Here is a 12,942-nt window from a genome sequence, read left to right as displayed (position 1 = left end):
ACACTACTGTCATATTCTGCCTCGCAGCTCCCGTTCAAACTAGCTTAGCAGCTATCAAGTACCGTAAATTAATATTCAACTTTGACGGGAATACTTCAAGTTCAGACAGTGATTCCAATGGATTATCAGATTATTCGATATCACTTTCGGGACAGCTTGGTAACATTGTGTTGCCGTCGATGCTTTGTGCGATCTCAACAGCATAAATGAAGCTTCACACTGACAGCGACTACTAGATGACATGATTCAATCGGACATACTTAAGAGAGAGCAATCGTGCTTTCCTGACATGATGTGACGCGTTTTTCGTGTTACAACGAGTAGAAAGGTTCCTTCTCTGGAGTTGCAAAGAGTTCATCTATTGGTCTTATCGGATGAATTTAGCCAAATCAAACTGTAGCAGCAAGCGAGGCATCGTTGAGTAGGTCGCAGAGGAACCACGGCTAAGGTGAGTGCCACGCGTGCACTGAGAGTACTGTCGCCAACTGGGTGACGCCCTCGTCATGATTCTGATAGAAATGTCTGTATTCTCCTTGAAGCTACTGAAGGACATAAACACGACGAGGAGTGTGTGTGATGGAAAAAAAACGACGTACAATTTACACATCTTTCCAGCAGTTTGTCCATTTGGCAGTTGATGGTCCCGGAATGCAGAAATACAGCATTCACGCATACCCAATGCACTGTCAACATCAAATTCATCTATTTTCCACCAGTCCATGAAGCCTGAACAGACTCGGAGATGAAAAGCATCCGCATCTGGGTAGCAAGCTGCAGTGAGGTAACCCACAAATTTCAGGTTCTACAAGCCGTCCTTCGTCAAACAGCCATTGTTCAGAAACGCGAAAGACCGCGTCATAATGAGGATTGGCTAGTAGCAATCGCTGAGGAGGTCAGGTAAAATGAACTCTGCGGGCTCGGAGTCAGAACGAGCGGTCATATGGATTGCAGGGCGTGCTGGTGTTCGACTTTGACATGGTGCTCCTAGAGGCGTGTGATATGTTGCTGATGGCATAAAACTTGCGACGGGGGTATTATGGTACGGTTTGTGAGGTGTAGACGGTAATGTGGGTATGCCGGGTAACACCCTGAGGCGGGGGATGTTTTTGCGGAAAGGAAAGGGTCATCAAAGTCTGTTCGGCACCGTTGTGTTATTCGTAGTAAGTTGACTGCGATTTATATGGTGTACATGCGGCAGTATCAATCTGGTTAATCCATGTTGTCGATATCCGCAATTTCTGCGTCACTCCATTCTATGAAGGTCGTCGTTCTACTTTACGACCCGGTACAGCCAGGGGTTGGTTCTTTATAGCCGCAAGACGTTCCATTGCACCCAATCTAAAGGTGGAAGGAGCAGGTAGGGTGGTTTTCAAAGAATCGGAAGCGGAGGACCGATGACTTGGCCCATTTGCTGTTAAGGCCGGCCGAATAGGCGTATCAACGGAACTGGGAGAAGTGACAAGCTGATCGTCTCCAATCAAGGCAGAAGGCGACTCTCCAGACGATGGAGATGTTGGGAAAAACAGCTTGATAGGCCGTTTCTGAGGATTGAAGGATTTTCTCGCCTTGTTGAGGCCACGCTCCGGCTTATCGAGGTCAAATAGCACGGGAAGATCGTCTTCGTCAGTTGCAATGTGCCGCCAGTCCTTCTCAGGTTCTTCGCTTGTGATGTGCGCAAACGGTGGGTTGATCGTTGGTTTCTTGTCTAATGCCCACTGCCCATCGAGCTTCATCGACTGCGCTCGAATGCTCTCGAGGCCTACACGGAGGTGTTGTATGAGATCGGGGAGAGGCATGCGGTAACTCAGGAGAGAAGGCGACATAACATATGTCCAGTCTTTATCCATGTAAGAGAGGAGGCAAAGGAACATTATTTTCAAAACGTACCTTGGAGGATCAGATGCTTGGTAGGCGCAGGATTCAATACCAGCCCAAGATTAGACGGGGTGATCGACGATGCCAAACTGGCAAGTTTTAACTCGCGACCCGAACGATTAATTTTTTTCTTGGGCTTTCTGACAACACTCGAGGATTCTTCAGGTCCACGCTCCTTGCCCACTTGTCTACCTTCGACGTTGTCTTTCGGCTCAGCATCAGCGCCTCGGGTAACAATGAGCTCAAAGGCAGACCTGATGCGCATCGCGATCCTGTTGCGCACCACTGCCCTTTTATTCGTATTCTTTTTCGAAATCATGAAGAATATGCTCATATCTAGTCTCTTGGAACCGTCCTTCCGTTCCCCCCGCGGCACCATGGCAGAGCGCTCCACCCGAGACAAGCGCTTGTCGAATTCAGGGCGCAGGAGCGCACCCTTGGGTACAGCGCGTAGCATGAATGCAGGGCAGGAGAAATGCGGAAACCCGTGGGCTTTCCACCGGGTGGCGGGGTGCGTTGGGTCAACGGCGCGGGCGGGGTTGTACGATGCAGTACCAGGGAAAAGTAATGGGAGAGGGGAGCCAGGCGTTACATTGCGACGCTTTGAGGAAAAATAATGAGAGAATGCGACATGAAAGAGAGAGGACGCACGTTGATTGAACGGAGGCCTGGGGCTTTGGGTAGTCTAGAGAGGTCAAGACATTTCGGCATGTAGCTTGCTACCGTGACGTTTCACCGTGATATCGATAGTGAGTTAAGTTAGTGTTTCCACGAGGTGAATCGAGTCGAATCGAGGTGGTAATTCGACCCAGCTAGGCACTTACAAGTTGTAACCTCGCAATGAGTTCGGGAGCGATACGGCCCTACGGACCGCTAGAGATGCTTACAATTATTTGTAGCTACACAATGAATAGACAGAACTGTAATAAACTAATTACAATCAATCTACCTTGCATTCACGAGCTCTCGAAGATTCCCAGCAGCTATCGGCTCGTCAGCTGCTCTTGGAGTCACAGGTCCACATATTGTGTAGTCCCGTTCGTTAGCCACCAGGTCCACTGTGAAATTGAGGCGGTCTTACTTGTAAACGAACTTCAGAACTTGTAGTGCTTCAAGCGTGGTCGGAGATAGATTACTGCGCCGTAGAGTGCAGGTCTCTTTGCTGGATGAAAACATGCGCTCGTAAGGCACAAACGAAGCTTGAGCAGGGACTCGGAACACATCCAAACCGACACAAAATAGAAGCAGGAATGTCTGTTCTTTTTGCTAGCATGACATTTGTTAATCCTATGAAATTAACGAAGGGATTGTATGACATTACTGACATACCTCCCAGAAACTAACTACATCTGGTATACCGCGGCGGTCAGCCGTTTCGAGTAGTAGATCTGCACCTTCGTAACGAGAAAACTCGCACTCAGCATCTTTCCTATCCTGTTTGAGTTCCTTGTGAATGCGTTCCTCCGCGGTGCCAGTTAGTGCCATCATGAGTTCGGAGACGATGGTGGTCATTGGTGGGAGCCGGGAGGAATAGTGCTAATAATAGTAGTAGATGCTGACTCGAGTTACATTGAGGTTCGTATCCAGCACACAAAGACCGAGAAGCAATCGCTGTTGAGCTCCCGCTGCGATACCAAACATGCAGATGGTTCCAATCAGGTCTGGGCCTGGCTAACTTTGATGGACGTACAAAATGAGGTCACCTGGACACCAAAAATCCTGTAATGCGCGAAAAAGATGCACCGCTCGTAGTATCTATTCTCGAGCATTTTCGACATCCTGGGCCTCCGTGTTCCTTCAACTAATCGAGCTTGATGCTTGTGTTGACAACTTTTGTTCATGCCATGAAAAGGAGTTAAAGGAGTCTGGTCATGGGTCAACAAGTGAAAAAATCGAAAAACACCCATTGAAAGTGCATATATGCGTGTTTTTCTTCCTTCGTTGATGTACCGCTTCAGTTTATCGAGATCAACATCAATATAGCGAAACAACTTCCATATCGTGCTTTGTGATTGGGTTCACTGATGACTGAGCACTTCGTAAGCTGACAGGGTTGGTATCCACTCTGAAGAAAGGAGTTCCTATGCTACATCAACTGATCTTAAGATTATTCTGAAATTATTGGTTTCACTGAACTTACTTACCGCTGGTGGTTCAAAACGCCTGTGCAGGCTGACTGCGACGGCTCGCACGTTTATTTCGCAGAATTTGGAACCATTTGTGCGGTCCCGAATAGTCTCGTGCTTTTGGAGTTTGTGGGGCGGCGGGGGCTAGAGCGTGAATTGACCACGTCAGAGTTTGCGAAGGACCTCCAGGATGAGCACATGCAAATATCAGTGATAGTGGCGGAAGCTTGCTTGATGATAGGACGGATGCTTTCAACATGTCCGTAACAGTACAAGGCGAAGAAGGTCCGAGGGATGGTACATTGGTAATTTTGAGAGCGGCTGAGGGCCATGGCCCGATAAGCGCCTCCAATCAGCGCTCCACTATCTCCCACAGCCGATCCAATCATCTCCTCCAGAAATAATTTTGTTGGGTAAACTCACAGCCTGCACTTCCGCGAGGCTGAGTGGGATAAAATAGATGTCTGCGTCATCTATTGGATACTAGTACACAATGAGTATCAGCGGAGTGACCAAGCAACTATGATAGGGAATACCAATTCACCGGCCACTGAGGAGGCTCATTAATGACATCATTTATTCTTCCCTGCATTGGCAGGTGGAGTCTTCGAACAATAAGAATCATACCGGTACGCCCTGTGTAGTGTCAGCACCACGTCTTATCAAGAGAGGTTCTAAGATCTAGAAGCAGTTAATGGCGGAAGCTCTGTCAAGAGGTTGGACTGGAAATTAGTAAGGGCGAGTCGCTTACTCGACTAGAGACGATATAAATTAGGGTGACAAGATAACTTGACGCAGGAGTGGTCACGGTATTAATGGAATATATATATATCAAACTTCCTGAAAAATCGAACGTTAAGACTGTTGCATCAATGTCAACAAGACCATAGCGTCGGGAAATCAAGGTCTTGTCGCTCGTCACATCTGTAAACGAGACCGCGTAGTAAACATGACGAGTTTAGGAACACATGCGGAGACCATCTACGAAAGGCGTGGGCAGACTGTGAGACTCGCGATGAGACCACTCACCGTGTCATTCAAGTCGACACAGAGGGCTACATATGTGTATAACCGATTCCAGATCGGCGTCTGGATGGAGAGAGAATGGCCCCGACTCGGTGAGTAGTGAGCGCGAGCACATATAAGCCTGAAAGTCAATGCTAGTGCGGAGAAAACCAAGTCACAAGACAACGCGGATCGATGACGTTTAATTGCTTCCGACGCAGGCCGTCCACATGCATACCAAATATGGTGCCCTTCCGTCCAGATCATAGCCTGTTACCAGTGACCCCGTGCATAGCTTAAACGGTCCTTTGACAAAGTCCAATACGACCAGTTGCTTTCAGATATCGCTGGACAAACGCGCAGTAATGGGTGTACGAGCTGGTGTTGTCGTTTGCATAACCTCCTTCTTACTCGGTCGGTTTATTTTTTCATGACCTCCTCGGCGTCGATGTGTCAGGCTAACATCTACGTTCAGGTTCGCTCTTCACTCATTGGATCGCAGACTCTCTGACTCTGTGGAAGTCACCGGTAACTGACGAGCATTTGTGGACCGCAGCCCTTTACTACTCGATACTGACCAAAGGACCCAGTACAAATTTTATATGTACTCTTTGGCATCATTATACTTGGCGGAACGACCATTTTTTGGAGTTTCAATGATTTGGAAGCGGGCAACTTGATGTTTGACGGAGGGAGCATCTGTATGTATCCCTCTCAAGTTCTTCATCAAAACGTTCATCATATGCTCTACTCTCTAGTCCTCTACGGTGTCGCTGTCATCATGTACGCGTACTCCGTCATTCCCAGTCAGTCGAATTATAAAACCATGGGTAGCAATACTAAGGAAGTTCATTCCAGATCTCATGGATAAATTCACGACAATTCCACCCCACCACATAAAGGACGCTTTTCCACGTTTACTGAGAACACCTACTCTCGACCTGGCGTCAAACCACCTCGTTTGCAGCGTAGCGCTGACAGGTGTCCTGATACTTCAGGCTGGTCGGTGGTGGGCTGAACTAGCTGATGGTGATGATGAGGAAGGCTACCTCTCTGAAAAAGTTGACGGTGACGTTGGAGAGGAAAAAAAGTCAACAACTCCCCTCGCAGCAACCGCATGATGAAAGCCACCCTTTCGCCCATTATTTCCATGCAGGGCTGCTTCCCAGTTATCCATATCTTTAGCACTTGTGCGTGCTCGAGTTTCAGTCCACTGTTGGATAGTCATAGCACCATCTAATACCCTTCACGATCATCACAAATCGCATATATTGGTTCCCGGGTCCTCACCTCTTTGTGCAGCAACAATGCTTCCATTGCACATTGCACGAGTACTATTTACAAGTCATTAGTTATTGTATTTTATATACACGACGATCGCAAAGACTTGAATGATGACAGTTTGGAGATTCCAGGACAATCCATACGATCTAGTCGCCTTTGCTGGCCGAAGCCTCAGTATGAAGTTCTTACGGTACGTAGGGATAATAGAGTTGTGCTCTAGTCTATGTGTAAAATGTCTGAATAGGCCTTACTCCTGAACAATGTCCTCCTTCCTTGGTCTCGAGTCCTTGATTTCTTTGCCCTGACCAATTAACGTTTGGGCCTCATCATCAATCTCGATACCTAGCCTCATGATCAGATCACGTCCCCATTAGATGACCGGGTTACTCACCAAGACCCTCTTCCCTTACAAGACCAAGCACGTGCTCCAGCTCCACAAACCCATCTTTGTCGACATCTAGCTTCTGGATCACTGCTTGTCCGACCACGTCGTCGGGCTTGTGCTTGATCACAGCGAGTGCCTTCTCTAGGTCCTTCACAGGTATGCGTCCCTGTGCATCCGCAGAGAACATCTGCAAGGAATTACCAACACGTGAATCGTATTCTTGCAATTGAGTGTCGATTTTTGTGAGCATTGTCCGGATACGTTTTGTCAGCGCCCCTGAAGGTGACTTGGGGTCCTGAGTGAAATAATTAGTATGGAAATTGCAACAAAATTCAAAACACTACCTCTTCCGCCTGAAGGTTCTCTTCCATAAGGGCACGAAGCTCATCACGTTCTTTAAGAACACTAGACTGTGCTGACAAAATCGACAACGCTTCGCCAAGCTCTTCAGTTGTTCAGTGGTCATGCGAGCGTTCTCCTCTTCAAACCGTTCCGGGTGAAGCTGCACCAAGCAAGTTAAAACATAGAAGCTAGGGTAGCAGGTCAAAGTCACCTCAGTGTCAGGTAGAAGAGACTGTGCGGTGCGTGCTTCTGACTCGTCAGCCTCACGCTTGGCACGGCGCGCATCTTCTTCCTTTTGCTCTTGCTCTTCTTCATCTTCAATGAGCTCCTCTTGTTGTTGTAGAACTTCGAGTTTCTGTTTGTAGCTAGCACTGTCCGAGTCAACCTCCTAGTTCAGCCTCATTTAGCTGGAAGTGGTCGGCGTCAATGATAGGGAGGAGAGTGAAAAGAAAGTACGAACCAAGTTATCTGGCAATCCGCTAAGGACACTTTCAAGGCTCTTAATTACAGTTGTTTTTCCATCTTCATCTTCACCTGGCTTGCGATCGAAATGAAAGGCTCGTCCGAGAATCAACAGTACACCAGAAACACGATTATGAAGATGTAGCTGAATCCATGTAGTCAACTCGTCCCGAAGTCGCGCAGGAGAAACGCCAGTGGTACGGATACCACGCGATTGACATGCAGCCTGCAACTCCGAGGTCGATAATTCTTCGACACCTTCAGAGTAAATGACTTGATCATCTCGGCGAAGGTTCATGAGACGGGAGCGAATAGCACCCCGAAGGAAATTGTCCGTGCCGAATGCATTAACGCCCATGTACCGACACATTGAAACGAGTTGCGGTCGAGACAAGTTATCAAGAGTAAGGTCATCGTCAAAGAGTTTAGCAACATTGATAATATCCGTCGCAGAGGGTGACTCTCCAGTGGAACGGACCCTCCTGAAAAACTCCTCGAAGGCGTCCGAGCCTACTATGTGGGCATTTGCCTTCAAGCCAGACTCTCGCAACGTTTCCTGAAGGAACTTTGCCATTTCGAGTCTCACTCGAAGGAGCTTTCGCTGTTTCTCTTCCTACTCGTACATTAGTCAAGCGAAAGGTGAAAATATGCGACAACCCCTTACAGCAGCAAATTTGTCTTCAAAAGTCGAGGGAAGCATATTGGGAAATAGTTTCAAAGCGACAGGAAGTAGGAGCTCCATGAAAGGCACAATGACGAAAACAGCAAAGGGTACGAGTCGAAGCAAGTCCTGGGTCGTACGCTTTAGCTAGATACCAATTATCATAAACTTGGCCGTCAGCAGTATCAGAGATAATATGCTCGCCTGTCGCCGTTCTCTTCGGGTCAAACTCTCTCCATGAAGAATCTTCCACTGCAGTCTGGCGGAGATCCTGACTTCTGAAACAAGTAGCTTCGAGCCATGCCAATAGTGCGCTGCTTCGTGTTTCACTTTTTTCCAAGCCCGAGTCATGAGCGGTGCGTCAGAGGTAGGATCCTTAGGTGCAGGGGGTGCAGCCTTTGGTTCAAGAGTGGAAGAATCATTGGTAACAATTTTACTCGTAGCATCACGGCTTGCGGGAGCAGATGAAGAAGTTGATGTGCTCTGGGCGCGGTGAGAGATGAGAGCATAAGTAGCAGAACGCGGCGACACAAGGTGGGTGTGTGGACCAAGAGAAATGTAACGAGTGGTTCGTGCTTCGACGAGTTGACGGCTATAACACCGCGCAAAAGCAGTTTGCTGGGAGCGCGGTAGCCATACCGACATGGACGTTAAGAGCAAATTTGAAGAGTTCTAGCTGGATTACTGGTCGACCATAAAATTCGCGGAATGACACCGACGTATGTCGTTCGGCAGATTGAAAAAGGCTTCAGAGCGCATTCTTTGTTCTTGTTTGTAGTAGGATCTAAATCTTGATCATGGACATCTATGACCCCTCCAGTGCAGCTTATAAAAAGGCCAGGCGACAGTACTTGAAGACGACAAAGAGTAGAACTAAAGATTTAGATGCAGAATGGACCCCATTCCGAGCAGCGGAGAAAAGATATAAAGCACGTTTCCCCCCTCCTGATCTCAGCCACGTCCTAGATTTATCATCAGCCACCTGTGATGCTGTGACACTAGCCAGTGGTCAGAGTTTTTATTGCAACGGGGTTGAGATCAAATTTCTTGATACGAATGAATCGACGTCTTCTGGCGTCGGTAAAGCATTTGCAGTCCCCCACGTCCCAGGTACGCAGGAGGGCATACCATGTAGATGAAATCAATAACCCATTAACCAGGTCTTGTTATACTTCCATCGTTTGTTTCCCCTCAGGATCAGCGACGACTAGTGCAATGGGCTCTTCGTGACCATGCACGGCATCCCAATGAAACAAACCTTGATGCTCATTATATCCTGCCCAACGAAGGGTTATGGAATGCACATCTTAATTCAGATGCGCCTTTGATCAGAACACGAGCATACCCAGAGTTGTCAGGATGCAAAATACGGAAACTCTGGATCAAGGCAATTGGTCTCTAATACACCAGCTGATCCCGCCAATTTTCAGTCGATGTTGCATTCACCGAAGCCTCCGCCTGCGCCGTCTCCGACTGTTTCGCCAGCTCTCACCCACTGCACTTATCTCAAGGTTGCGCTGGGCAAATATCGGATGGTCATATCATTGGGGTAGTAAGCAATATGACTTCACCAAGGGCAAAGGTCGTGTCGACAATGAAATCGGAGCCATATGCAAGCGGGCTGTCTCCGCTGTTAATTGGAAAGAAGTATTTGGACAATCGGACGAGGAAGGATGGGTTGATGAACATTGGAGAAGTTGGCATGAGACATATGGTATGAATTCTCGATTTCTCAACTTCGCCTGACTAACTGCGGCGCTTGTAGAACCTGATGCTGGCATCGTTAATTACTATCAAATCAAGGTATGACATATGCCCGAAATAATCGAGGAGTGTCTTAATAATTCCTGCAGGACACTCTCATGGCACACGTAGATCGCTCGGAAGTCTGTGCTACGTCACCTCTGGTTTCGATATCGTCAGTTATCAAGGCTTATCTTCGTTGATCATTAATAATGTTGATGTGGCGATTTCGCGACAGGCTGGGCAACGCCGCTATCTTCCTCATCGGTGGTCTTACTAGAGATGTGGAGCCAACGGCGATTCTTCTTCGCTCGGGTGATGTTGTGATAATGTCCGGACCTGCTTGTAGACGGGCCTATCACGGTTTGTCCGAGCCCATCGTCTGTTGACATGAGATCTGATCCAAATCTGCCAGGCGTTCCCCGTATCTTGGAGGACACTCTGCCTGATCACTTCTCCCTGAAATCGGATGGCGAAGGATTCTCTAGTTGGACATCATATGAATTATACATGCGGACAACTCGGATTAATATCAATGTCCGACAGGTTTTTCCAAAGGGGTTCGATCCTGGCCTACAAGTGGAGAATTAATGATATTTTTAGTGTCGTTAAACTACTGTATAATTCCACTTATTTAATGTTCGTTAATTACCCATAGCTGATTATGGATAGAGTGGAGAACGCCTTTTACTTTGACAGGCCACGAGGACGATGTATTCCAAATTGCTTTCAGGTTTACAATTAGCTCTTTTCAAATCGATCCATGGATCTTTGTACTACCTCCAATATCGGACCCGATTATCCAGATTGCAGTAAGCCTACACAAACCAGGGCGGCGCGATATTTGCCATATCGCGTAGGCTAGATATGAACCAAATGAAAAATTACCTTGTGCTCCAGCTTTCAAACAAAAGGCAAGTTCAATAACCATTCTAAGCGCGAGATATCCACATGGATACTTACATGACAGAAGTGCTGTAGCATGAAAAAATAAGAGCATCTGCACCGACTGCGGGGGTGCCTCGGGTCCAACCATCAGTACTCCTCTTCGTACCTATCCATACTAGTGCAATGCTTCGAAAAAGCATTCCCGGGCGAGAGGGGCCGCCAAGCGCTTACCTCCTCGGCAGCATCAGATTGAACGTGTCTTGGCGTCGCCGGCGCCGATAATCCGCTTTCGACCTCACACTCCTCGTCATCAACCTCCTCCTCCTCCTTCCCGCCTAGAATACGTGCCAGGGCTGCCATATCGACGCGTCCCGAGCCACGACTCACCTCCATTCTGGCGGTTTGTGGTCCGCGATCTGCGTGGTATGCGACTGTGTCATCTTCTTCTTGCCACTGCAGTCGGAATAGTGGCTTCAAGGCCTCTTGTTCCTCACTATTTCGAAGAAGCTCTTCTAGTTCACCGTCTACAAATAACTCGTCGTCTCGAATGTGTTCCGCAGACCCGCCACCTCGGCTAAGAGCCAGTAGCTGGAGACGAGAAGGAGAATGCTTCAAATCGTACGACAAAGTACTGAGGAGATGCGTCGTAAATGGAACAGTTGGCGGTGTTAAGATAGGCGAGGAAGAATCAGAACGTGCTGTCGAAGCGCCCGAGTCCTCGGATACCATAGGATTCGACAGAGTATAAGATTTCGCGGACAAAGGATTAAGCAGAAAATGATACGCATTCTCGACGCTATGATCCTTTGTCTTTCGTTTCTTGCGGGGCTGGTGATGGCGAAGCTCAGGAGGCTCGCTGATTGGAAATGTCTCCGAGAAAAATGCCTCCTCATCCTTCTTGCCGTCGTCGTCTGCCGGATCCGCCTCAATTACGATACTAGCCTTTCCAAGAGCGGACATTTTCTTCGTCCATATCTCCTCTTGAAATTGAATGACATCTATGATCCCCTTCGCAACAATAGAGCGTTTCGGAACTTTCGACCGAGCAGAGGGACCACGACCCTTTCCCTTGTACACGAACTGATCGAGCCAAGGGACTTCTCGAATCCATTCCTCAATTAGATCATAGGATGCTTTGTAACGCGATGTAACTACACCACGCGCAAAGCCAAAGCGCGACGCGAGCGCGTTAGCCAGCTCACTTAGGTGAGGCAGGGGGCTGCGCGTTTCCGCTTCAAGTGCAAGAATGAGCATTGCACAGGCAATAGGAGGGGTGGGAGACTGCAGTACGGGTATAGCGCAAGCCTCTCGGCTGATAATACCCGATAGGGACGTAGCAGTACGCAATACCGCATGAGGCGACAATGGTGTGAGGATGGCAACGAGATCTGGAGGTAGATGAGAAGTGGAAGCTTCAGGATGTAATAAGGACTGAAGATGAGACAGGAGGATGGGAAGATGAACAACTGGGTCTGATGAACTTAGGTCAAAATCCAGAAGAGATACCACGGCTACAAATGCGCGCGACAGAGACAATGGTGAGTCATCAAGGAAAAAGGCAATGTCGCGGAGGGAATCCGACTTGTGTGCCTCACGTAGGGCGATGGCCATGGATGCACCGGCAGCTAGCTTTGCCTTGCGTCCCCACCTGTATTTGCCCTTTGTCATAGCTTGTGTGAAGATGGCTTCCGCACGTGGGGACAGACCGGGATTTTTCAACTTGGTCAGGACGGATGTGATGAAAATGCTCATGGCGATCTGACACGGCGTGCGGGAGTGAGTAAATAGTGTCCAAGAAAAGAAAAGAAATAAAAAAATAAACCCACAGCGTTCCCTCTGTCACGCGCCTCTTTGTGCTGCCCAGCAAGATTCCATCCCTGCTTGTGAATATTTTTGAGAGGAGCCGCAGAGGAGGAAAGCCATGAAGTAGGTTGAAACTGGCGCACGGAAGAGTCATGGGATTCTGTATGGGAAGCAAGGACATACTGAGCAGAATTAGACAAGGTACCACATTTTGTGCAGATGGAAGAGCAGACGTCGTCGTCCCAGACAAAAGTTCCCCCACAGTCGGGGCAGGTCATGCATGTATGTATACTTTGACTAAGGACAACCGTGTGATGCTACAAGGTTGGTAAGACCCCGAAAACTCTGTACTTCCAGGGGTATCGATG

General features: G+C 48.2%; 6 protein-coding genes across 6 annotated transcripts; 2 read left to right on the top strand and 4 right to left on the bottom strand.

Moving 5' to 3' along the window:
- Positions 1-289: 289 nt before the first annotated feature.
- Positions 290-987, bottom strand: BJ212DRAFT_24402 (uncharacterized protein). The gene has a single exon (XM_041342731.1). The coding sequence runs from the start codon at positions 719-721 to the stop codon at positions 368-370; it is 354 nt and encodes a 117-aa protein (XP_041199847.1). The 5' UTR covers positions 722-987; the 3' UTR covers positions 290-367.
- BJ212DRAFT_24274 (uncharacterized protein) lies at positions 988-2,811 on the bottom strand. Its single transcript, XM_041342730.1, has 3 exons — positions 2,527-2,811; positions 1,888-2,476; positions 988-1,837 (listed from the first exon to the last, which is right to left on the bottom strand). The coding sequence occupies exons 1-3, from the start codon at positions 2,584-2,586 to the stop codon at positions 1,254-1,256; spliced, it is 1,233 nt and encodes a 410-aa protein (XP_041199846.1). The 5' UTR covers positions 2,587-2,811; the 3' UTR covers positions 988-1,253.
- A 2,421-nt stretch (positions 2,812-5,232) lies between these two features.
- On the top strand, positions 5,233-6,415 carry BJ212DRAFT_1309775 (uncharacterized protein). Its single transcript, XM_041333947.1, has 6 exons — positions 5,233-5,285; positions 5,324-5,420; positions 5,482-5,534; positions 5,590-5,707; positions 5,765-5,812; positions 5,865-6,415. The coding sequence occupies exons 1-6, from the start codon at positions 5,250-5,252 to the stop codon at positions 6,125-6,127; spliced, it is 615 nt and encodes a 204-aa protein (XP_041199845.1). The 5' UTR covers positions 5,233-5,249; the 3' UTR covers positions 6,128-6,415.
- On the bottom strand, positions 6,416-8,890 carry BJ212DRAFT_1309773 (LETM1-like protein-domain-containing protein). The gene is made up of 7 exons (XM_041333946.1): positions 8,345-8,890; positions 8,144-8,287; positions 7,478-8,092; positions 7,229-7,405; positions 7,020-7,118; positions 6,682-6,970; positions 6,416-6,632 (listed from the first exon to the last, which is right to left on the bottom strand). The coding sequence occupies exons 1-7, from the start codon at positions 8,783-8,785 to the stop codon at positions 6,538-6,540; spliced, it is 1,860 nt and encodes a 619-aa protein (XP_041199844.1). The 5' UTR covers positions 8,786-8,890; the 3' UTR covers positions 6,416-6,537.
- A 47-nt stretch (positions 8,891-8,937) lies between these two features.
- On the top strand, positions 8,938-10,474 carry BJ212DRAFT_1474195 (uncharacterized protein; the record flags this gene model as incomplete). Its single annotated transcript, XM_041339051.1, has 7 exons — positions 8,938-9,250; positions 9,301-9,493; positions 9,571-9,854; positions 9,906-9,943; positions 9,994-10,058; positions 10,122-10,246; positions 10,299-10,474. 7 exons carry the CDS (start codon positions 8,938-8,940, stop codon positions 10,472-10,474), a joined length of 1,194 nt encoding a protein of 397 aa, XP_041199843.1.
- Positions 10,475-10,918: 444 nt separating this feature from the next.
- BJ212DRAFT_1257689 (uncharacterized protein) lies at positions 10,919-12,852 on the bottom strand (the record flags this gene model as incomplete). The annotated part of the gene is made up of 2 exons (XM_041329879.1): positions 10,919-12,529; positions 12,598-12,852. 2 exons carry the CDS (start codon positions 12,850-12,852, stop codon positions 10,919-10,921), a joined length of 1,866 nt encoding a protein of 621 aa, XP_041199842.1.
- Positions 12,853-12,942: the final 90 nt, after the last annotated feature.

Source organism: Suillus subaureus, assembly GCF_016647635.1.
Source record: "Suillus subaureus strain MN1 chromosome Unknown BJ212scaffold_1, whole genome shotgun sequence".
NCBI classification, from domain to species: domain Eukaryota; kingdom Fungi; phylum Basidiomycota; class Agaricomycetes; order Boletales; family Suillaceae; genus Suillus; species Suillus subaureus.
The sequence above is the reverse complement of the archived record's forward strand: the minus strand, read 5'-3'. Positions and strand labels throughout refer to the sequence as shown.

Coding starts and splice junctions, on each gene's coding strand:
- BJ212DRAFT_1309773 (XM_041333946.1), bottom strand. CDS start 8,785: ATGTCGGTATGGCTACCGCGCTCCCAGCAAACTGCTTTTGCGCGGTGT. Junction 8,093..8,143: donor TTGAAGACAAATTTGCTGCT/GTAAGGGGTTGT, acceptor ATGTACGAGTAG/GAAGAGAAACAGCGAAAGCT. Junction 6,971..7,019: donor AGAACCTTCAGGCGGAAGAG/GTAGTGTTTTGA, acceptor TATTTCACTCAG/GACCCCAAGTCACCTTCAGG.
- BJ212DRAFT_1309775 (XM_041333947.1), top strand. CDS start 5,250: ATGGTGCCCTTCCGTCCAGATCATAGCCTGTTACCA. Junction 5,286..5,323: donor CAGATCATAGCCTGTTACCA/GTGACCCCGTGC, acceptor CCTTTGACAAAG/TCCAATACGACCAGTTGCTT. Junction 5,535..5,589: donor TGACTCTGTGGAAGTCACCG/GTAACTGACGAG, acceptor TACTGACCAAAG/GACCCAGTACAAATTTTATA.
- BJ212DRAFT_24274 (XM_041342730.1), bottom strand. CDS start 2,586: ATGCCGAAATGTCTTGACCTCTCTAGACTACCCAAAGCCCCAGGCCTC. Junction 2,477..2,526: donor CAGGCCTCCGTTCAATCAAC/GTGCGTCCTCTC, acceptor TTTTCCTCAAAG/CGTCGCAATGTAACGCCTGG. Junction 1,838..1,887: donor CAAGCATCTGATCCTCCAAG/GTACGTTTTGAA, acceptor ACATGGATAAAG/ACTGGACATATGTTATGTCG.
- BJ212DRAFT_24402 (XM_041342731.1), bottom strand. CDS start 721: ATGGACTGGTGGAAAATAGATGAATTTGATGTTGACAGTGCATTGGGT.